The following is a 23512-nucleotide window of genomic DNA, read 5'->3' as shown; positions in this document are numbered from 1 at the left end:
TTTCCATGGAGGCTCTGTTTTGGCCCCTTCATGGGCTCTATCTGGTTAACGCTGATGCACACTTCCCTGCTTTCTTAAATCAGTTGTTATCCATGCAGTAAAGTTAGTGAGGCGTATACTACAGGGATAATGAAGGGAAAGTAATAAACCATTGAACATAGAAAGGAACCCAAACTGATGGGAATAATTATTAGCAAAAAAAACTTGAGGACATTTTCTGTATGACTGAGGTTGTTGAGCCATTCTGTGATCTGTTTCAGCGGAGGGAGGGTGATCAGCGTATATGGGCAAAACTTGGATGCTGTGCAAACACCTCAGATGATGGTCCAGTTAATTCCAAATGAACGATGGCGGAGATCGTTCTCCAAACTGCGAAGGTTGGGGAGAGAGAGGAAACGTAGAACGACAAAGGAGAGCGGCTGCAGTGAAAAGAGTCCACAAAAGGTGAGAGAAGCTGGTTTCAGTGGCATGTAAAATGGTGCAGTAAAGGACAAGGTTTACAACCAAAATGTTCAATTCAACTGGGATTTCTGGATTCAGGCAGGCACTCAACCTGGAGTAACGCAATCACCCTCAGTAGGGGAAACCTCGATTAAGGCAATCACTCTCACAAGGAAAACCGGGATTAAGGCAATCACTCTCAACGGGAAAACCTGGATAGGTGGTCAGGTTAGACACCAGAGACAAGTCTTGACTGCCAGCCAGCCCATACTCTCCCTGTAGAACCACATCGCCTTTCAGGTAGACACAAAATGGCACAGTGTCCATGGAGTAACAGCCACTCTCCCATCAAACACAGAAGTTTAGAAACCAGAGTGAGTGAGAGGAACAATGGAAACAAAAATAAAAATAAAAATACCTGGAAAAACTCAGCAGGTCTGACAGCATCTGCGGAGAGGAACACAGTTAACGTTTCGAGTCCGTATGGCTCTTCAACAGAACTAAGGAAAAACAGAAGAGAGGTGAAATATAAGCTGATTTAAGGGGCGGGGGGACAGGTAGAGCTGGATAGAGGGCCAGTGATAGGTGGAGATTGCCAAAAGATGTCATAGACAAAAGGACAAAGAGGTGTTGACGGTGGTGATATTAGCTAAGAAATGTGCTAATAGGTGACATTAAGGGTAGAAAGCAGGACGAGCAAGGTACAGATAGCCCTAGTGGGGTTGGGGTGGGGGAAAGGAATCGAAATAGGCTAAAAGGTAGAGATAAAACAATGGATGGAAATACATTTAAAAATAGTGGAAATAGGTGGGAAAAGAAAAATCTATATAAATTATTGGAAAAAAGGGGGATCGGAAAGGGGGTGGGGATGGAGGAGAGAGTTCATGATCTAAAGTTGTTGAACTCAATATTCAGTCCGGAAGGCTGTAAAGTGCCTAGTCGGAAGATGAGGTGCTGTTCCTCCACTTTGTGTTGAGCTTCACTGGAACATTGCAGCAGGCCAAGGACGGACATGTGGGCATGAGAGCAGGGTGGTGTGTTAAAATGGCAAGCGACAGGGATGTCTGGGTCATGCTTGCGGACAGACCGAAGGTGTTCCGCAAAGCGGTCACCCAGTCTGCGTTTGGTTTCTTCAATGTATAGGAAACCGCATTGGGAGCAGCGAATGCAGTAGACTAAATTGAGGGAAGTGCAAGTGAAATGCTGCTTCACCTGAAAGGAGTGTTTGGGCCCTTGGACGGTGAGGAGGGGGGAAGTAAAGGGGCAGGTGTTGCACCTTCTGCGGTTGCATGGGAAGGTGCCGTGGGAGGGGGTTGAGGTGTAGGGGGTGATGGAGGAGTGGACCAGGGTGTCCCGGAGGGAACGATCCCTGTGGAGAGAAACAATAGGATGGACAAGACACTGCTGCATGGATCGAAAAAGAAATCAAAACTAGGAAGGCATTCCTTTTCATTTTTCTTTGAACATGAGCTGCTAAACTTTTATACTTAAATTGCACAATTGAAATTGTTGATTTTTTTTTAAGTCAGCCAGCTGCAACCATTGATGCTGCAGGTGAGATTAAATCCTTCAGGCAGCTGAAGTAACTTTACCAGTTTATGTCATGTTATGTTCGGTGGCTGGAGAACAAATGAAAGATTTAGTTCTGAAGCCATGAGATTTTACCTGGTGCAACCATTATTTAGCTTTGGCTGTCAACTGCCTGTCTGATCCCTAATCAGCACCTTCAGAGTCAAAGCTGATGTTGTCAACAACATAGCATCTGAATATTAAATAACCACTACCAAGCCTCCCCGCCCTGCCTTGATAATTTTGGTTAACAAAGGACAAATTGCTTTCACATGATTAGAGAGGATTAAAATTGTCGGAATGAATCTGTGTGACCTTAAATGCTATTTTCTAAGTAGCTTGAGTACCCACCTCGGGCCCCCAAGTTCTTTCCTCATCAAGCTCTCTCCCTGATAACACTCTCCTGAAGAACCCTGGGGCTTTTTACTATGTTAAAGACACAACATTATAACAACGTGTATTTATATACTGTAGAGTATTGGGTTTACTGAGATATAATGGCATTATTCTCATTTGTTTTTCCTCCCCACTTCCGCCCCCCCCCCAATTTTTTTTCCAGTTCGTTGAGTTCTGCCAGGTGAACAACTCTTCCTTCATGACTTGTAAAACACCATCGATCAAAGCCCCTGTCAGCAATGCTGTTGTCTCTGTGCACTTCATCATGGATAATCTGTGCTTCGATTTCAATGAGATCAGTCCAACAAAGTTCACATACAAGCCTAATCCTATCCTGAAGCCACTAAATGCGGATGACCCTTCAAAGCCATACAGGCACAAACCGGGCAGTGTCCTGTCTGTTGAGGTATGGTGACTTTCTAAAGTGATTTTTCTTTTAAATTTATTTCAGTAGTTGATGTATAATAGCAGTTAGATTATCTTGGTCAGAGGCTGGGAATTCTCTGGTAAGTTACTCAACTCCTGACTCCCCAAAGCCTGTCCACCATCTACAAGGCACAAGTCAGGAGTGTGATGGAATGCTCTCCGTTTGCCTGGGTGAGTGCGGCTCCAACAACACAAGAAGCTTGACACAGTCCAGGACAAAGCAGCCTCTTTGATCGGCACTCTATCCACCACCATAGCCATTCACCTTCCCCATCACCATGGCAGCAGTGTGTACCATCCACAAGATGAACTGCAGCAGCTTGCCAAGGCTTCTTTGGCAGCATCTTCCAAAGCTGCAACCTTTATCACCTAGAAGAACGAGGACAGCAGGCGGATGGGCGTGATCCCACCTGCGAGTTCCCCTTCAAGCCATGCACACCATCCTGACTTGGAACTATATTACCATTTCGTCAGTGTCACTGAATCAAAATCCTGGAAATCCTTCCCTTACAGCACTGTGGGTGCACCTACACCACAAGTACAGCAGCAGTTCAAGCAAGTGGCTCACCACCACCTTCTTGAGGGCAATTAGAGGATGGGCAATAAATGTTTGCCATTGCCAGCGATGTTCACAACCCATGAATGAATAAAAAAAAAATCTTGGCAGCAATTGTCCTAAACACACATTTCTTGTACTTCTGAGGTACTTACTGATGGCAGATGCGTTTAAAGCAATTTTCAACATTTACCCTCTCATCTTCTCCCGACCCTTGTGTTTGTGTAAAATCACAACTATTGTCTCGCACCTCTGCACCCAGGCGATCACAATAATCCATCACTAAACTATCATGTGGTCTCTTCTGTCCAAGATGGTAAGATTCAGATTCCTCTGCTCCTCCACTCCATAATGAAAGAAGTATTGATACCCATGAGCTCCAATAACTTTTCTTCCTCAGGTACCCTACTTGGATCTGAATGTATCCCCCTCACTGAGATGTGAGAGTGTATTTCTCTCTGAATCTACTGCCCCACCCATAAGATCTGATGCTATTTCCCTCTCGGAAACAGCTGGCCCTCTGCAGGGTCAAACAATATTCCATTCTCTGCAAACGACACCTTGGGCTTGGCACCCCACTCTCAAATCTGACTGCATTCTTCTTCCAATACCCCGCTACAGTCTAACTTTATCTCACACTTAGTTACCCGTTGCGAAAGAGACACACCTCTTACCTCCTGGCCAGCCTTTACGATTCCATTTGTGCTAAATGTCCTTTTGACTTTTGCCTTCAGGGAGAAAACCTGGACCTGGCGATTACGAAGGAAGAGGTGGTCGCAATGGTGGGCGAGGGAATTTGTGTTGTGAGAACTCTGACTGCGAATCACCTGTACTGCGAGCCTCCTCTGGAGCAGCCTGCTGCGCAAAGGAGGAGAAAGCGCGAGAGCCTGGACACATTGCCGGAATTTATTGTACGCTACACGTTCCTCCGTTTTGTATGTGGTGTAGGCGACGGCTGATAGGGAATGTTACTGGGTAGTCCTTAAGCCAAAATAAACATTCAAAGTTGACATTAAAACCTCTCTTTCGTACACACTTTGCTGCATTTTTTTCCCCCACCCTCCTCCTGCTGTCTCATGTTCCTTCATTCTCTTGTTCTTGTCCCTCAGGTGCAAATGGGAAAGCTAAATTTCGAGCTGGGGAAGATCCAGTACGATGCAGAGAGTCAGTCCAACTTCCCAATAGAGGCCCAGATTGGACTTGGGGTGGGAGCATCCATCGTCGCCCTGATTGTCCTGATCATTGTGCTTATCTACAGGTAGGGAATGGCTAACAATCCCCTCACTGAGAGGCTGAGAGCTTCAAGCCAAATTATTTAAACCTTCCAATCATCTCTCACCTAGTGGAAATGTTCACGAGGACTCAAAAGCAGCAAAGGGTGGACTATTTCCTGGTTGAAACAGATAGAAGCCGGTATTCCTAATTGACTCCTGTCTCCCTGGCTTATAAGGAACCAATGTGAAATGAGCTGGGAAACTGCTGCGGATTCTTTAACTTATCTTCCACAAGCCATTCATCATTATCCATTGACCTGTGAGATTGAGAGCCAGTGAAAGTTATCGTAATTTGTGGGTGCAGTAACATGGAAACTGACAGCTTCAGCTGTGTTGCATGCATTCTAACTGCAAAGCGTCAGTTTTGCATTTGCAGCACCTTCGGCAGACCCCCAGATTTTCTGCTGGGCAAAATCCTTTTGATTAGAGAGGAGCTGTTTATACCAAGTGTGACAGTTCTGATACCCATCCTCCCAGTAGCGTTACCATTACACGTCCGGATTCTTCAGGCGTATGCTTCACAAGTGCTCCCCTCTCATGCCCATCTATCTGGCCGCCTCCTCTACCAGCATGTCACTCTCCAAGTCCGAACTATTAGCCTCAAAAGGACAGTAGATCCGAGATGTAACTATTTAAAATCCGCTCATCCGCCATTTTCTGTGAATGATGTGATCTTGCTCTCTACCTGGCAGGCGGAAAAGTAAACAGGCCCTGAGAGATTACAAGAAAGTACAGATTCAGCTGGAGAACCTGGAGACCAGTGTCCGTGATCGATGCAAGAAGGAATTCACAGGTAATTGGTTTGTGTGTTTGTGTGCATTCCTAAGTCTGCAGAGGTTAATTAACATCAACATGCTACATTGCATTTTATTTGGCAATAAAGCAGGTTTTATTTCAGTGAATGTCTCTTCTGTCTGCTTTCAAATTACTAATAAAATGTTGTTCTCTCCTGGAAATTTGTAATAAACGTTTGACAGATCTCATGACTGAAATGATGGACCTGTCCAGTGATTTGGTTGGAACTGGAATTCCTTTTCTGGATTACAAGACCTATGCCGAGCGAATCTTCTTCCCAGGGCACCGGGAGTCACCTCTGCAGCGGGATCTTGATGTCCCTGAATCTCGACGCCAGACAGTGGAACAGGGGCTGGTCCAGCTTTCTAATTTATTGAATAGCAAGCTTTTCCTCACAAAGGTAAACGAAGAACACTTTGATTCAGGATCTGTGTGTGTTTGTTGTAATAGTATCCAGATATTGTCTCTATAGCGGAGGCAGCAACACAGTAATCTCAATAGGCAAAACCACCTGTAGATTATTTTACTTTCAGTCTGACCTAGTCTAGGCAACAAGTGACATTTCCGACAAATTTTAATGTGTCCAAATATTTCACTTTTAATGGCATCTTGTACATTGAGGTGGGGAAAAGGGGGCTTATTGTTCTTGTCACATTTGGGAATTTTTTAACCAGTTTTCCAGAACAGATTTGGAAAACTGATGAAACACCTCGCACCCATTGAATTGGAAAGTCTTTGATTTCTTTTCTGGCTGTGAATATTAAGAGATAAAAGGACAGAAAGAGGCAGACAGAGAGAGGCTATTGAAACAGGTTGCTCTGCAAGCATTCACGTGTTCTAAAGAGAAAGTATCAAAGGATTTCATCTGGACTAAGTAGTGAGAAATGCTACAGGAAAAAAGTAGGATTGGGGAAGCATGGTGTCCTCTTCATTTTGTAACATAAGTTGGAAATGAATTAACCGATCATGATTGCAGTTCTGCCTGTTCACCTTACTGTGAAATAGAGAAGTTCACTAATTTGTATTGTATCTTTCACCATGGGAAGAATTTTCCGGTTGGCGAGGGTGGGGGGGGGGGGGGGCGGGGCCAGCTTGCCAATGCGCGGTGATGTCGGGTGGGCGTCCTGACGTCACCGCACGTCATTCAGATTGTCAGTTCGGTGGGTGCTCAGCCAATGCAGCTGCGCGTCCTCCGTACTGTCAAAGGCCTATTAAGGCCATTAAGAAAGTAATTAAAGTTGTTAAGAATGCTACCCGTCCAACCTTAAGGCTGGCGGGCAGGCAAAGAGCCCAGGCGGCCTTCGCACTTTACATGAAACTTCATCCACGGGCGGGATGAGGTTTCATGAAGTGTTTATTAATGAAATAAACTTTTTGAAAATATTAATGGACATGTCCCAGCTCATGTGACAGTTTCACATGAGGGGACATGTCCTTAAAATTTTTTTTTCCCTTTATTAAATTTTTCAGAACTTAAACTAACCTCCCTGAGGCACCACTGTGCCACGGAGATTTCTGCCGACTCAGGGAATCCCCCGCCCGTCCCCACCACACAGGGAGCGCATAGCGTTAATTGGCCTGCCCATGTAAAATGGCGCACACCCGATCAGGGGCGTCGATCAGGTTCGCGCTCGCTCCCGCCCACCCCTGCAGAATCCCCCCCAACAGGGGGATAATTCAGCCCCATGTCTTTGCTCGCTCCGCCTTCAGAGAGATTGAAGAGGGAATCCTGTGGAGGATGGGAATATTTAGTGCAGGTCACAAAGTAACCGCTATTGTTGCAATACTGAATTATGTTATTGTGCAAGTGGATACAGAGTGATGTGAGTCAACTGCCATTAAAGTAAGATGCTCCAACTGCTTATGGAGGAGCTGATGCCACTGAACCTAAGAAGGTACCTGAATTTGTAACAGTTGGGCTTGAATTAGAGATTCAATTATTCTAATTCAATTGTCGAATTAGAACCAGCCTCTTTTGCCCACTTCGAAACTGGGCTTAAGGGGAAGGATGCATTTTTTTAAAAAACTTGCACGTGTGATAGGACCTTTATCACAACTGCACACAGCCTTCTTAAAGTATTCATTGCCCAGTTTACATTTTCCAAAATTCCCAGGTAGCCACCCTGATACTGGATAGGTAGTCATTGTACCTTTGGCGAACACCAGACCATTTCCTGTCAGGAGACCATCCATTTGTTTATATATAGTCCTGGAGACCCAGCTGCTTTTCCAGCTGAAAGGGAACTCGGAGGCAAATGGAACATGATAAATCATCGGGGAAGACTTGGTGGGTTGTAAATCGGTTATTTTTTTTTCTTAACTTGTTTAAGAACCTTTCATGTCTTTCTGCATTAGTTTATTCACACGCTGGAGAGCCAGCGGACATTCTCGCCACGAGATCGTGCTTATGTGGCATCGCTATTGACCGTCTCATTGCATGGAAAACTAGAGTATTATACGGATATCTTGAAGACATTGCTGAATGATCTGGTGGAGCAGAATGTTGCCAAGAACCCTAAACTTATGCTGCGCAGGTAAGTGCCAAACGAGCCTGGGCTTGGGTTTCTGACCTGGCAGCTCATAAATGCTTAAATGCCAGTATTGCTTCTCCAAGTGGCTTACTTCTTTCTTTTGTAAACCCATTACCAATTAAGTGACCCATTTGAAAGGGGCACCAATGACCCAATATAACAAAAATTAACCAAAATGTTGAAGGGAATTTAATAACTTAAGTGAAAATGTCATCCCCAGAGCTAGTGGCTTACTTGATGTAAGTGTCATATCCAATTTGGTATTCAGTGGCACAAACATGGAAGGCTCCAAATTTGATTTTGTCGGTGCTAAACCCATTTGGGATCATGGTAGGTCAAGGTCCATTGTCGTTATGAGGAGAACACTTCTGACTTAGCAAGTTAGAAACTGGCGGGGGCAGGGTGTAGACCATGGACCTGAAATTCTGTGCCCAAGCAGAATTCTGTCCTTAATGCCCCGAAAGTCCCTCCGCGGGAATTGGTGTGAGTTCCACTATAGTCTTGGTGAAGCTCCAGTCCTTGCCAGATGCAGCCTTACAGGCATTGCCAAATGTGCTTCTTGACCCTGTCCTGCATTTAGACAGGTGCAGTGGGCCACTTAAGGAAAATGGTGCTCTTGTCTTCAGCAGCACCGTGTAAGGGAGGTGAAAACTTGCCGGTTCCAGAAAGTGCATGACTATGAGGAGAGGATTGGACCCAGCTGTAACGGTTGAGTCATTTTATAAAGTTGAAAAAGGAAGAGTTGCAGGAGATGAGGAGCAAAGATAGTGAATGAGAAAAGGAATTTGGAGTAAATCTTTCAGCAAGGGTTGGAAGTGTTAACATGGTCCTGTACTGTTGCATGGAGTCTTCTGTAACATATGTAAACGTACATATGAATTCGGAGCAGGAGTAGACCACTAGGTTCCTTGAGCCTCCTCCACCATTCAATAAGATCATGGCTGATCTGATTGTAACCTCAACCCCACATTCCCACCTACCCCCGATAACCTTTAGATTCCTAGGTAGTAAGAATCTATCTAGCTCTGCCTTAAAAATATTCCAAAACTCTGCTTCCAGCACCTTTTGAGGAAAGGAGTTCCAAAGACTCTCAACTCTCAGAGAAAAAAATTTCTTCTCATCGCTGTCTTAATTGGGTGACCCCTTATTTTTAAACAGTGTAATTTATACAACAAATAGACAACTGATGGGATGTGGGATTGTAAAAGGTATCTAATATTTGACATGGCCATTCAATGTGCATGGAATGGGTTGGATTTTGTGTAGAATATTTTAGTATTTCATGCATCTTCAGGATATATTCTACTCGTGTCAATGGTCATTAAAGTGCTATCATGTATGGAAGAGATTGGATTTCCATGGTTGCAATAAAGACTGGCAATGTTACAGAGGCAGAAGTACGTGGTTTTGCTAATGGAGTGAATATAGGATAAGAAGCTCAGCTCAGGGTCAGATCGGATTCCTAGGTTACTTCTGGTCTGATTCAGCCTCAAACAGAGACCAAGTGGAGGAAGGCAATCTGTGGTTAGGGAGCAGAGTTTGTAGCTGGTACCAAAGACAATGGCTTCTGTTGTCGCAATATTTAGTTTGAAGATGTTGCTGCTCTTCCAATATTGACAATATATGTCAAACAAGCATCGTGACAAATCAGAAGCCGTGATAAGATTTGGGAGAGATTGTGGTGAGGTAGAACTGGGTGATGTCAGCATGCATACAAAAATAATTAAATGATATAAACTATTACTCCCTAATACTTACTTTATGAAGAGCTAATATGCACTGTCAATATAATTTTTCTATTTCAGTTTATTCCTGCTGTGCATTTTTAATTTTCCCCACACTATCCAAGAGCAGAGAGAGAGCAGGCAAACTGTTTTGAAGGCTTATGAAATGTGGAAAAGTTGCACATTGACAAATTAGCCACAGTCAGCAAAGGACTATGGGCATCTCTCCCCATTCGAGAGACAGAATTGGTTATATAGCTTGAGGGGCACCACTCCGTAAGCCTGGGGCAAGGTGAGGAGCCAGGCCTTCATGAGCTATCACAGCTGGTACGGGGATTGAACCTGTGCCACTGGCATCATTCTGCAACAAAGTCTTACCAGCTGAGCTCAGCTCTCCGATTTTTCTCTCTCGGGGGCAGTGTGTGGGTCCCATTTACTAGAAGTAAAATCATGGCTATGAAATCAAATGCTATCTTACTGAGCCACAACCATGTTCTTCCTTTCAATGAGGGCCTAACAAATGGCTTTCCAACAATCATCCTTTCCAATATTCTGTACAAAACACAAAATATGCATTTTGATAAAAATCAGTGTTAAAACAAAATGTATAAGTTATTTTCCTGTGTTTCAGGACAGAAACAGTGGTGGAGAAATTGCTGACAAATTGGATGTCGATCTGTCTGTACACATTCCTCAGGGTAGGTAATCAGTTAAGAGAGTGATCCATGCATCTCAGTTACCGTTTACTCTGTATGATCAATGTACTGTATCAGAATGCTATGTGGATACTCTCTTTTTCCCCCTAAAATATTACAGCTTGGAAAGAAATGTGCTGGAAGATATGTTATTCCAATAAACTGCAGCCATAACATTTATTTTGGCTCTTTGAGTGAGGAATTGTGCATATGAATCCATGCCCTTCTTTCCCATGGGTTATTATCTCACATGCACTGCCCAAGTTCTAGTAGATGGTTAAAGTTACAAATGACTGTAGTTTTAGACTTTTAGGCCAGGATTTTCCACTCGTTGGGCGGGCACGCATCCAAGCCAAACGAGCGTAAAATAACCACTCCTGACCACTCCCGCCTGCCCCCACCGAGCCCTCCCAACGATGGCAAAATTCTGCCCTTAATGTTAAAACTGCCAATAAACCAACTTTCATAGTAAAAATTTCTCAGTAGCTAGATGAGATGCTCAGGATGCCAGATTCCAAACTATTGCCTCAAGCTTTTGAAATGGTAGTCAAATGCAAATGGGAACTATGGAACAGCAGGAATAACGTCCAAAATACTGTAGTGAGTGGCCTTATCAGGGAGGCTGTCAGCCAAAAATAAGGTGGAGAGGAAGACATTGGTACTGGCCGAAGAGTCTAGGCATGGCAGGATCCACAATCAAATCACCAATAACAATGGTCAAACCCGGAAATGGAATGACACTTAAAGCCTGATAACTTACAGTGGAATCTGCAGTTCCACCAGGAATAGTGTGTGTTAAGAGTAGCTTGATCTTGGTTGCTTTGTTGAAGTGGGCTGTGTAACTATAATATTTTTATAATGAGTTGCACCTTCTAGATTACTGCCATATGCCCACTGTCTTGGCATTGTCCAGTTCCAATCTGTTGTTATCTACTTGGCCCGGTGGTAGCACTTTTTCCACTGAATTGGAAAGTTGTGGATTTGATCCCTCTGCCAGCACTTGAGCATAGTCAGTACTGATGGAATGCTACATTGTTAGAGAGCCATCTTTTGGATGAGATTTTAAATTGACCCCTGTCTGCTGCTTCAACTGGAGACAAAGGATCTAATTGAAGAAGAGCAGGATTTCCTGGCCAACATTCGTCTGTTTGAAGGACCCTGTTGTTTGCCTCCACAGCAGCAATGACTAATAACTTATTGGTTCCTTAAAACATCTGGGGACTTTGTGAGAATGTGAGGGACACTATCTAAATTCAAGGTTACTCTTATCATCTGTTTGTATTCACAGAATTCAGGGTTTTAATGTACTCTAAGGACTATACTGTCTTACATCCCAGCGACTTTAATATTGGTCTGGTTTTTCAGTTATGTGTTGATTTGTGACGGGGGTTTGTTTAGAACTAACTGTTTAACTAATTTCCCAAATCAAAGTTTAGTCAAAGATGTACATGCTTCCCTAGGTAGAGAAGCTCTGATCATTGTCTAACAAGATGTAACGAGTGTTCCTGGAGGGTCCAGTCAGTTAGAGCAGTGCTACCAGAAATGACTTTGCTACTGGGCGAAAATATGCCAGAGATGACCAGGTTGTCCTAATTGCTTTCTAAGAATAGTCAGAAAGGGCCTGAGGAGCTAAGGCCAATGCCCCATGACATTATCCAAAGTTTAAAATAAAATATCTTGGATGTGCCTTCTTTACCTAGATAATAATTGTTGTCCATCCTCATGTCCCTAGGATTCAGCAGGAGAATCACTCTACATGCTGTTCCGAGCTATCAAACACCAAGTGGATAAAGGACCTGTTGATGCTGTGTCAGGAAAGGCCAAGTATACCCTCAATGACAACAGACTGCTCCGAGAGGACATGGAGTATCGTACACTGGTAAATCCCCCAAAAGATAATAACGTTAGCTTCAAGGAAAATGGAACAGTCAGGTCTTCCAGTCACAGCCCTGTATTTGACTCCTCAGTGGGATGCTAGAGTTTGATTATCATTTTGACTTTTGAACTTCGGCAGTTACCACCAGCCTCTGCCAAGGGAACGAAGCAAAATATTGGGCAGGAAATTACGTCTCAAGCATGCCCCCTGGTGGATAGGCTTAAGTGCTGACCTGGGCTGTTTCATTCAACCCCTTTCTAGAAGCTTGATATAAATGACAGTGGGCAGAATTTTGCAGTCCAGTTGTGGCGGGGGTGGGGAGGCCGTAAAATGCAGCAAGCCTTTCAAAAGTCCATTGACTTCAGGACTGTAAAATTCCACCCAATAGGTTTTAAAGACTGGAGGTCTGTTGTTGGGTGTGTAAGGTTTACAAATTTCATTCTTTTGTATCATGAAGCAGTGCATTGACTGGATATGGTGGGAAGGAGATTCAAACTAAACCTTTAGGTGGCCTTCATTGAAATTTCACGTTGTTCTTGATCCTTATTTGCTAGGTTTGACCACTTATGGTGCTGTTAACTACAGGCATCAGATAAAGTTGTAACATGATGCGAGAGGATATTTTAAGACCCCTAGTGAAGCCTTTGGATCTGAAAGGTAACATCCTGTTTTCCTTGTTGCTCACTAAATTATTTTTTGTGATTTCCTCCATCCTCTACACAGACACTCAACGTCCTGGTCCAAGGAGAAGATGTGCAGCCTTCCCCCGTGAAAGTGTTGGACTGTGACACTATTACCCAAGTCAAAGAAAAAATCATTGATCAGATCTACAAGGGAGTGACCTACTCACTTCGACCACATGTAGAAACACTTGACCTGGGTAAGAAAGGGGGAGTTCCTTAATAAGATTGTAGAGAGGGCAATGTATGTCAGAAGTAGGGCTGTAGTGAGAAGCATAGGAAGTGTCAGGGAGCCGGTTTAAATGGAGAACTGACGGATGTTAGTATTTTAGTGAAAGAACTGAGGATGGATCTTATACAAAGTTATAGCTGGAGAGATTGAGCATGCCAGTTTTGTCTTCTAGAATGGGAAGATGCTTTGCTTCTATGGTGAACAGATACTATATGCTGGTTCAAGTCTGTGAATCTGCACAACAGCTACAGTTTTCATATTCATATGTCTGGCAGCCTTGGGATTCAGTTCAGATCCCATTAGTCTGTGAATACATGTTTTCACTGGACTTGGGACCTTCTTGTTAACATTGTATTTGTACTACAATTGAGGTGATACCAGTTGAGGTGGAGTAGAGAATTAGATGGAGCTTTTGTAGTTGCGTTTCTGAGTGGAAGAACCATTCCTTCCAGCCTGTTTTGAGGCTGAGAAAATGTCACTGTTTCATTGATCAGGGACCAAGATTAGTGACACGTTGCTCTTATGATTTGGGTTGAGTTTATGAAGGCCCTGCACGTTTGGCATTGAGCTGGAATTCAGATTGAAAAGACATTTAAACTCTTGATTAAGGATGAAACCACATTTTTGAATTGGGTGGAGAAGATGACAGCCTCTCTGTTGACAATTGGAATTTGGAAGCTCCAGCTATTTGGAAGATTGTAGAGGCAGCATGCTTTCCAATTTGGGGCAGAGTTTGACGTAGCTCTTTTGATATCGATTAAGCTTGCCTATGTGTAATTGGAATTGAGAAGGCACAGCACTTTTTGGTTATGGTTGGGCTTGGCAAAGTGATGTCTTCTGCTCAGGAAACAAAAATTAATGCTGACGTGTCTGGGAATGCTGAAGCCATGCTTGTTTGTGTAGAGTATGTTGAAGTTTTCCATGTATTTATTCATTATGTTGTGTTAAATTAGAATGGAGATCAGGATTGGCTGGACATCTCATCCTTTCGGATGAAGACTTGACCTCCGTTCTCCAGGGAAACTGGAAGCGTCTCAACACCCTGCAGCATTATAAGGTCAGCTTTGAGTTTCTTTGGATAAGTATTGAAATAATGTGCCCCTCTTTTTTTAAACATGCTAATTGATCTCATATGGCATTGGACATGGGAATCGAGACCAAGTAGAGTATTCGGATCGAACGGTTGGGAGGCTCGATGAATAATTGGACTCAGAAGAGGGAGGGGGAAGAGGCCATGGCAAAGTGAAGGGTTTGGGGTTGGAAGGAACAGGAAAATTGCTGGCTTACTCTTCCTCCTGAATCAGCAGCCACCAGAAACCCCCCATTAACATGAATTCCTAGCAAAGCCCAAGGAGACTGCCTTTCATGTGTAAATGACAATTAAATCGAAACACATTCAGGTAAGGCTGGTGGAAGTCTTTCCCTGCTGGAGATGTGCCCAAATCAAGGGCGACTGGAGAATGTACAAATGCCCAGACCTCCAGATCAGTCAATCCACCTGGCATATTCTAATATCCGGATATCTGGATCTATTGTAGTAACAAATCATTTCTAATGTGTCCTTCAGGCTTGTGAAGGAGTTCTGCTGATACAAGTGTTAATCTTAATTGTTTTGTCATGATGTTTTAAAATTCTTTGTAGGTTACCGATGGGGCCACAGTTGCTCTTGTGCCACGCCTCAGCAAGCACATACACCATGAAAATCATGATTATACTGCAGGAGAGAGTGAGTGAAAAGCTGCACCTTTGTTATCTGTTAATATCTCATCAATAAACACAAATGTTTTGATCTGGGGAGGGGCAAAACAAATTCTGAAGCGAAGTAATGCAGTACTAGCGTTTAGAAACCAACAGGTTCAAACCCCAAATTTTCCACAAGAATTGTTGAATGAAATTTGGGGCTGCATCTTCTGGTCGGTGAGCAGGGGGGCGGGGGCCTGCTCACCGACGCATAAAATGATAGGCGTGCGTCCTGACGTCAACCCGCGTCATTTAGATTGTCAGCTTGGCGGATGTGCAGCCAATTTGGCTGCACGCCCGCCGAACTGTCAAAGGCCTACTAAGGCCATTAAAAAAGTAATTAACATGATTGATGGACCTGCCCATCCAACCTTAAGGTTGCCGGGCAGGCAAAGAGCCCAGGCGGCCTTCAGAAAAAACATCAAACCATATCCATGGGTGGGATGAGGTTTCTCATGAGGAATTCCACCCCCCCCCCCCCCCCCCCCCCCCAACCGACCCCGTGCAGGGAGTGCATTGCACTTCCAGGCGCACGCCACGCTGGGCAGGTAGGCCTTTATTGGCCGGCCCATGTAAAATGGCGGCACTCGCGCCTGCTCCCGCACAGCCCCCCCCCAACAGGGGGAAGATCCTGCCCTTGAATTTAAGAACCTGTAGTAATCCAGAAGTCTGGAATACTGTATCAGTATCTTCACCACAGTGACGTATTCAGATCACAATCAAACTAATCTGGATTAATAAGCAAGAAAGTAGCCTGGTAGACACTGCAAATGGCTACAAGATTTAAATAAGTCTGCTTCAATGTATACAAGTTCCACACTCAACACAAATGTGCCAGTTCATCTTTAACTCTTGAAAGTATCTTGTCTGAAATATATTTAAATTTGTTTTTTTTCTCTATTTTGCACATGTATCTCCTCCCCCTCCCACACTGCCATCCTCCCCCACCCCACCCCACAATTCCAGAGACACCAATGTTGGAGGATGCAGATGAAGGAGGAATCAAAGTCTGGCACCTGGTCAAAGCCAGTGAAGAGCCTGAGCTCCCCAAACACAGAAGGGGCAGCTTGCGGGAGCGGGAGCGAGCCAAAGCCATCCCCGAGATCTACCTAACCCGATTACTTTCCATGAAGGTAGGGGCCACAACTTTTAAAAATAAAACAGATGGGGGAAAAAATTGAAGGCAATGCTGCTATGTCCGGACCACGGCCGGGATTTTTCCCAGACGGGGTGGAAAACCTGGCGAGGCAGCCAAAGGCCCGTTGACTTTTAGCGGGAATTTCCAGTCCCGCCCTGAAATTCCCGGCTCATGTTTCTGATTGAGTCAGGAGAACGTGGCTGGGATATCTCTGCTGCTTCAGTCTCGGGTTTACCCAGTGCGGCCATTGTCCATTTGAAATGGCAATTTTTGGGTGAATGTGATTGGAAGAGTTTATTATTGAAAAGGAGAACATTTTCAGCCTCCTATCTCGCTGTACCTTTCAGGGCACCCTACAGAAGTTTGTAGATGACCTCTTTCAGGTGATTCTCAGCACCAGCCGGCCCGTTCCGCTTGCAGTCAAATACTTCTTTGATCTCCTGGATGAACAAGCAGTACACCATGGGATTACTGACACCGAAACGATTCACATCTGGAAAACAAACAGGTAATTGAGACTGTAATAACTGGCTGGATGTGTTTGTGTATGTCTGCGTGCACTTAATGTTGTGTCTGCCCTGACTAGCATGTACATAGAGTCTTTAAAGTATGTAAAATGTCCCAAGGCATTTCAGAGACACAGAACCAAACAAAAATTGGCACCAAGCCAAATGCTTGATCAAAGAGCTGGGTTAGCAGCAACACCTTAAAGGAAGAGAGACAGAATGATTTGGAGAGGGAATTCAAGAGCTTACCGCAATTCTGCTAAAAGCACAGCCACCAATGGTTGGAAATTGGGTATGCACAACAGGTCAGAATTGGGGGAACACCGAGGACTTGGAGGGTTCAATAGCTGGAGTACAGAGATGGGGAGCGCCAAGGCTGGTGTTGCCTCTAAGCCGCATGGTCTCACAAAAATTTAAAGGGGCTTCTCACTTAACTAAATCACCCGGGCACTCTTGTTTTAGAAAAAATAATATTTGTTGGGAAAGGCCATGGGGAAATTATAAAATAAGAATGAGAATTTTAAAATTGAGATGTTAGTGAATTGGGAGCCAGTGTAGCCAACAGGATGGGTGAATGAAACTTGGTGTAAATTAAAAGATATGATCAAAAGAATTTTGAGTGAGCTCAAGTTTATAGAGAGTGGAAGATGGCCAGGAGAGCAGGTCTGGAGATGACAAGCATGGATCACAGAAGACACTGCTGAGAAATGGAGCAGAATCAGCTCTTATTTTTGTGGCTCTTAATATCCCTTGTATTAATTGTTTGATCATCTCGCTCCTCCTCTCTCTCACTCACTCTCTCTTTCACACTCCTTCTCACTTGCTTGCTCACTTGCTCCCTCACTCTCACTTGCTCTCTTATGCATGCTGTAGCTCGCTCTCCCTCCCACGCGCTGTCACTCCCCCCCCCACCCCCGTGCTCCATCGCTCACTCTCCCCCTCCCCCCGTGTGCCATTGCTCACTCTCCCCGCCCGCCAGCGCCCCTCCCGCCAGTGCCCACTCTTCCTCCCGCCTGCCCACTGTCGCCCGCTCTCCCTCCCGCCCGCCCACCATCGCCTGCTCTCCCTCCCTCCTGCCCACCGTTGTCTGCTCTCCCTCCCTCCTCCCGCTGTCGCCTGCTCTCCCTCCCTCTCGCCCGCTCTCCCTCCCTCCCTTTCCCTCCCTCCCTCTCGCTCGCTCACTCTCCCTCCCACCCACCATCACCCCTTCCACCCCCACCCACTGTCACGCTCTCCCTCCCTCCCTCTCGACCGCTCTCCCTCCCTCCCTCTTGCCCGCCGTCGCCCACCCTCCCTCCCTCCCCGTCCATCGTCGTCTGCTCTCCCTCCCTCCCACCATTACCTGCTCTCCCTCCTCCTCTCCCTCCCCGTCGTCCGCTCTCCCTCCCTCCCACCATTGCCCGCTCTCCCTCCCTCCCTGCCCGCCATCGCCCGCCCTCCTTCACTTGCTTTCTCATCTTCGTGTACTACGTGTGCATTATGCACGACCTGCCTGACATTACTCAATCACTTTGTTCTACACAGAAAGATCTCATGTTGTTCTTCCCTCCTGTTGGGACAGCTGAGGAGATCAACAATATCCCAAGGAAACAATTGCGATTGAGCATCTGCATCATGTGAAAAAGTAGAAATCACATTCACGTTGTTAGCATGTCCAATTCCTAGCTTTACACACATTTGATATTTCTCCATTGGATAAAGTCACTGCATTCCTGCTAATGTGCTGAATTTTGTTGAAAAGATCTTTAATGAGACAGAAAATCAAGAAAGGATTTTAAAATAATGGTTGGTCTCAAGTGGCATTGCTCACAAGTTGGACACCATAGCAGGAGATGGAATTGTGTAACGCACAATGTGTTATTCCTGCTTCTAACTTGGCCTGTTCCTTTAATGGGGTTTAATTACTCTAAATACAGAGCTTGCTTATGTAAGTTACAAGGTTAATTACAATTGGTGAGGGGAGTTTGAAGATTAATAGGTAGTTCCCTCCGAAGTTAGAAGAAACCAAAATGAAATGACTGCCTTTCTTTCCCTCTCATTTTACTTTATTTTTCATGGGATATGGGCATCGCTGGCTAGTCCAGCATTTATCACCCATCCCTAATTGCCCCTTGTTCAGAGGGCATTTAAGAGTCAACCACATTGCTGTGGGTCCGGAGTCACATGTAGGCTAGACCAGGTAAGGATGGCAGATTTCCTTCCCTAAAGGACATTAGGGGCTTTACGACAATCGGCAATGGTTTCGTAGTCATCATCAGACTTTTACTTTGAATTGAATTCCACCATCTGGGATTTGAACCCAGGTCCCCAGAGCATTACCCTGGGCCTCTGGAATACTAGTCCAGTGAAAATACCACTATGCCACCGCCTCCCCCAGTGTGATGGATACAATATCTATTAATGGCTTGTATTTTTCATCAATGCCCACTGGGACATGAGGTGCAGTTATTCACTTTCATCAGCTGGTGTTAGATAATAGTGGATTAACATGAGAAGCATTGCTTTAACAAATTGTACAGCGGCATGGCCAAAATCCTACTTGAATGCAGGGCTGGTCAAACTGGGTCCTCCACACCAACACTCTTCAGACAGGAAACCTCATCTGACTGACGCTTTCATGGAACCTCCTTCCAGGTTGGGCTGAACAGTCAGGATTGTGTCTCTGCCCCCTTCCAAACCGTGTGTTTGCTCGTACCAGGCTTTACATGTACTCTCACCACCAGAGGAGAGCCGAGGAGATGATCCCCACAAAGTCCCCTTTACTCTGGAAGCCAAGGTGCGTGGGGCTGCAGACTTCTCGTAAAGTCTGTTTCCAATCCAATTTTTCTGTCTGATCCATGCAACATCCTGATCAAAAAAAAAGAATCTTGTAGTCTGAGTGGCTGCCCCTTTAAAGTATTGGCAGTAGCACTGGAGCAGCAACCCAGAAATCAGAAGTTCTGCTATTTAATATTGTGAAATTGGTCGTTTGTGGTTAGCGTCAAGGGAAAATGAACAGTGCAACTAGCTCGTTAATGTCCAAAAGCTTGGGGGGTGTCAGCTGCCCCCTACCCGATCTGACCTTAATGTAGCACTAGTCCAAATAGTACAGTTGACAATCAGTGTCCTTCTGAAGTGATCTAGCAAACCATTAAGTTGTATTCAGGGCAATTATAGATGGGCAAGGAATGTGGCCTTGCTCGTGCCATGAACCTTCTGAGAATTATTTTTCTTTAAGTCACAGTCCTGTAGTCCTTGAGCTTGGACCCACAGTTGTGTTGTGTGTTGTGGGGCAGTCATTATAGTTTCCAGACACTATCCTGACCTTTGTTTTTCTCACTGTTACTGATGTTTGAACACTAATTCCAATCTGCCCTTCTCTGTTCTAAGCAAGAACTGGATCAAACCTTTTAAGGCAGGTTTTACTATGCTGTATCTCCTGTTTTTATTTCTAATTGAACTTTAATTCATAAAAAATGGAATGTTACTTTTTTAAAGAAAAAATGTGACATAACTTTAGATTTCCATATTGCTTTATTTCCTAATATTAAAAAATTCTGGCAGGAGACTTGGTGTTTTAAATGTTTTAAAACACTGACCTCTTAACCCTGGGTTTGAACTTGCACTCCAGATTGAGAAGATGAAGGTCTGTGTTCTGTGACTAAACGTTGGGCCAGATCTTCCAGTATCGGGAGCAATGATGCACTGAACTTAAGTTACTGGCGCTTGTTAGGACGCTGAGGATGTCCCGAGCCAGGCACATTGCTCAGGAAGTTTAAACTTTGAGTGGGCTGATCTGCGCTGCCCAGAACTTTTGCCAAATTTTTCTTAATACCGACCTCCGAGTCTCTGACTTGGGCTAGATACATGCTGCTTACCCAGATACTTACCCTAGAATTGTTGCACTGCCTAATCTCTGGTGTAACTCCGTGATTAACAACGTAACTCAACCCAACAGCCCCTGCACACTTCCAACCCAGCCACCCCACCCAACCTGACCCCTGTCCGATATGGACCCCACACCCCTTCCCAGCCCCACGCCCTCCCCAGGATCAAAAGTTCTGGCTGGAAGAGCAAAAAATGGTAAGAACGCAGAGATTCTTCGGAGTCAGTGGTTATCATCCCAGCATCTCCGCTGGTGAGAAGATCTGGGCCAATGAGTCTGGACAACCACAAACCAGCTCCCAGTGTATGTAAATCCGCAACATGAAAATATTTGTATATTGTCAGCCCTTCCTCTGCGAAAGGAGCTCCTCAGTTGCAAATGAGGCAACTGGTGCTAATAAGGGATATTCCACTGATTTTTTTTATTCCCCCCCCCCCACCCCCACACCTAACCTGTAACTTCAGCCTGGGCCCATAAGCTTTGCCTTTAGCTGTATTTAACTTCACCGCATTTCTATTATTCAGTTTCCCTTCACTTCTAATCCTATATATTTTGAATGTGTCTGTAGATGTACAAGGGTGCTAAGTGCTTACCTGCACATGTTCATTTATGTGTGCTGTATGTGTAGTATTTGCATGCTTCTGGCATAGATTTACCCTGTGCTGTAATGATTGAAAGTGATCTGACCTGTGCTCTGTTCCTTGAAAGCCACTAGGTACGATTATATCGCGAACAGATTGTGCATCTCAATCTAGTCTATGTAATCACCTGTAATGCTGAGCAAGTTGCTTGATTCCATTGGTTAGGGAAGGTATTCTGTCCCTGCCTTCCCTGTTATGTATGAAAGGATATTCAAGTATTCAGGTGCAAAGTTTTGGACAGAGGAAGGATTAATGGGAATAACAACCTGTTCTGGAATTCAACAGAAATGATCATACATGTCATTCACAATGTACTGCGATAAGCAAGTCTCTTCATCGTGGTGCATTCCCATGGCAGCGTAATGTATATAATATGAAGCTGTCTCCCAATAGATTCAACATCACCATGCCAGGAATTGAAATTAAGTATGAGAAGAGATTTGAGATGATTGAGATTATTTCCAATGTTGCAGAGAAAGAAAAGAAGGGAACGAATCGAAGCTTGATGGCATTCATGTGAAAAGGGTGGAATAGATAGAAAGAAAGAACATATGTTTATAAAGCACATTATCACATCAAGTTACCCCAAATGCTGCCCAACCTCTGAATTGGTTTTTGAAATGTAATCACAGTTTTATAGACACATGTAACATCCAAATTGCACGTAACGAGGTCCCACCAAGTGGTACTAATTAATCTGTTTGTGATAAAAGCAAAATACTGCGGATGCTGGAAATCTAAAACAAAAACAAAAATACCTGGAAAAACTCAGCAGGTCTGACAGCATCTGCGGAGAGGAGCACAGTTGACGTTTCGAGTCCGGATTTGAAATGTAATCTGTTTGTGATGTTGGTTAAGCTAGGAATATTGGCTAAAACAGATGGTCTTGGTAGCAAATGCAACATGTCCTATGGTAAAATCAATGTGGGAGGTCTTGTGGTGCAGTAGTAGCTGGTGATAGGTTATCGGGGGTAAGTGGGATGCAGATTTCAGGTTACTATCAGATCAGCCATGATCTTATTAAATGGCGGAGCAGGCCCAAGGGGCTGAATGGCCTACTCCTCCTTGTTCATATTGTATGTACTTCTGGGCCAGCAGCTTTGGGTTCAAGTCCCACTTTCAGGACTTGATGGCCATGGTGGGTGCGTTCATAATGTGGCCAGTTTCCTGGTTAGCCATACTGCAGAAAGCAAAAGCAAACCACTGCAGTATTTTGCCAAGCATAACTATGGACTAATCCAATGGAAGTTCATAGTTGCCAACACCCTCTTAGGGCATGGCGCCTGAAGGAGGAGAAAAATCAATGTGAAGTAGTCCACTTTGTTACATAGAGAAGGCAATTATTTGGTGGTTATTGACGAAGATAGAAAACTAAGATGATTGACCTGTGACTTTGACCATTCACTAAAAATATCCAGTAAATCTAAAGGGATATTTAAACAGGCTGGTGTTGCAATATTTTAAGATTCTTTAAAATAAACTGTGTTCATAAATCACCCTTTCAAATGTCACTGCTAAAGACATATTTGGAATATTGTATGCTATTAAAGACTCCTGGCTTTCAGAGAGTAAGTGGTAGAACATAGAAAATTCTAAAAAGGACAGTAGGGAGGATTCCAGTTTGCAAACTATGAGTCAGTTTTACTTATTTGATAACTTAATGAAAGAAAGTCATGATTTAGGCCGTTTAAGTTGTGTAAAGAGTAAAATATGTAGATATAAAATTATTTGGGTGTATATAAAATTGGATATTTGTTTTTTTTTTCCAGTCTGCCTCTTCGTTTCTGGATAAACATTATTAAAAACCCTCACTTCACCTTTGACGTTCAGGTGTCGGATAATGTGGATGCCATGCTATCAGTCATTGCACAGACCTTCATGGATTCCTGTACAATTGCAGAACACAAGCTGGGCCGGGTAAGTGTGCCCAATGGATAATGGGGAAGAACATATTTAAGAAGGAAATAGATACATTTCTGGACTCTAAATGCATCGGTGGTGGGGGGTATGGGGAGAGCGCAGGAGTATGGTGTTGAGGTAGAGGATCAGCCATGATCATATTGAATGGCGGAGCAGGCTGGAAGGACTGAATGACCTACTCCTGCTCCTAATTCCTATGTTTCTAAGAAAGACTTGAGAGGAAACCCTGACATCTACTTGGGCTTTTAACAGCAAATATATTAAAAAGGAAGACTTGCATTTATATAGCGCCTTTCACAACCTTAGGATGTCCCAAAGTGCTCTACATTCAACTAAGTCCTCTTTTTTTAAGTGTGGTCACTGTTGCAATGTAGGAAATGCAGCAGCCAATTTTGGCACAGCTGCCAATTTTGGCATAGCAAGGTTCTACAAAACAGCAATGTGATAATGACCAGATAATCTGTCTTCGTGCTGTTGGTCAGGGGATAAATGTTAAAGCCAGGACGC

At 44.3% G+C, this 23512-nt stretch overlaps 1 protein-coding gene across 4 annotated transcripts in view; it reads left to right on the top strand.

Moving 5' to 3' along the window:
• The window catches only part of LOC144681572 (plexin-B1-like), a 225187-nt gene that overhangs the window by 188279 nt on the left and 13396 nt on the right, over window positions 1-23512 (top strand). For all 4 annotated transcript variants that reach the window (XM_078543275.1, XM_078543274.1, XM_078543272.1 and 1 more), the window contains 15 exons: window positions 261-444; window positions 2570-2812; window positions 4123-4299; window positions 4498-4646; window positions 5355-5455; window positions 5640-5857; window positions 7813-7991; window positions 10344-10410; window positions 12140-12286; window positions 13007-13163; window positions 14149-14252; window positions 14837-14921; window positions 15902-16068; window positions 16421-16581; window positions 22855-23002. In XM_078543275.1, the coding sequence (XP_078399401.1) occupies window positions 261-444; window positions 2570-2812; window positions 4123-4299; window positions 4498-4646; window positions 5355-5455; window positions 5640-5857; window positions 7813-7991; window positions 10344-10410; window positions 12140-12286; window positions 13007-13163; window positions 14149-14252; window positions 14837-14921; window positions 15902-16068; window positions 16421-16581; window positions 22855-23002 (2287 nt within the window). The remainder of the gene's footprint in view (window positions 1-260; window positions 445-2569; window positions 2813-4122; window positions 4300-4497; window positions 4647-5354; window positions 5456-5639; window positions 5858-7812; window positions 7992-10343; window positions 10411-12139; window positions 12287-13006; window positions 13164-14148; window positions 14253-14836; window positions 14922-15901; window positions 16069-16420; window positions 16582-22854; window positions 23003-23512) is intronic.

This window comes from Cetorhinus maximus, chromosome 6 (assembly GCF_964194155.1).
Source record: "Cetorhinus maximus chromosome 6, sCetMax3.hap1.1, whole genome shotgun sequence".
Lineage (NCBI taxonomy): Eukaryota > Metazoa > Chordata > Chondrichthyes > Lamniformes > Cetorhinidae > Cetorhinus > Cetorhinus maximus.
This window is presented reverse-complemented; position numbering and strand designations above follow the sequence as displayed.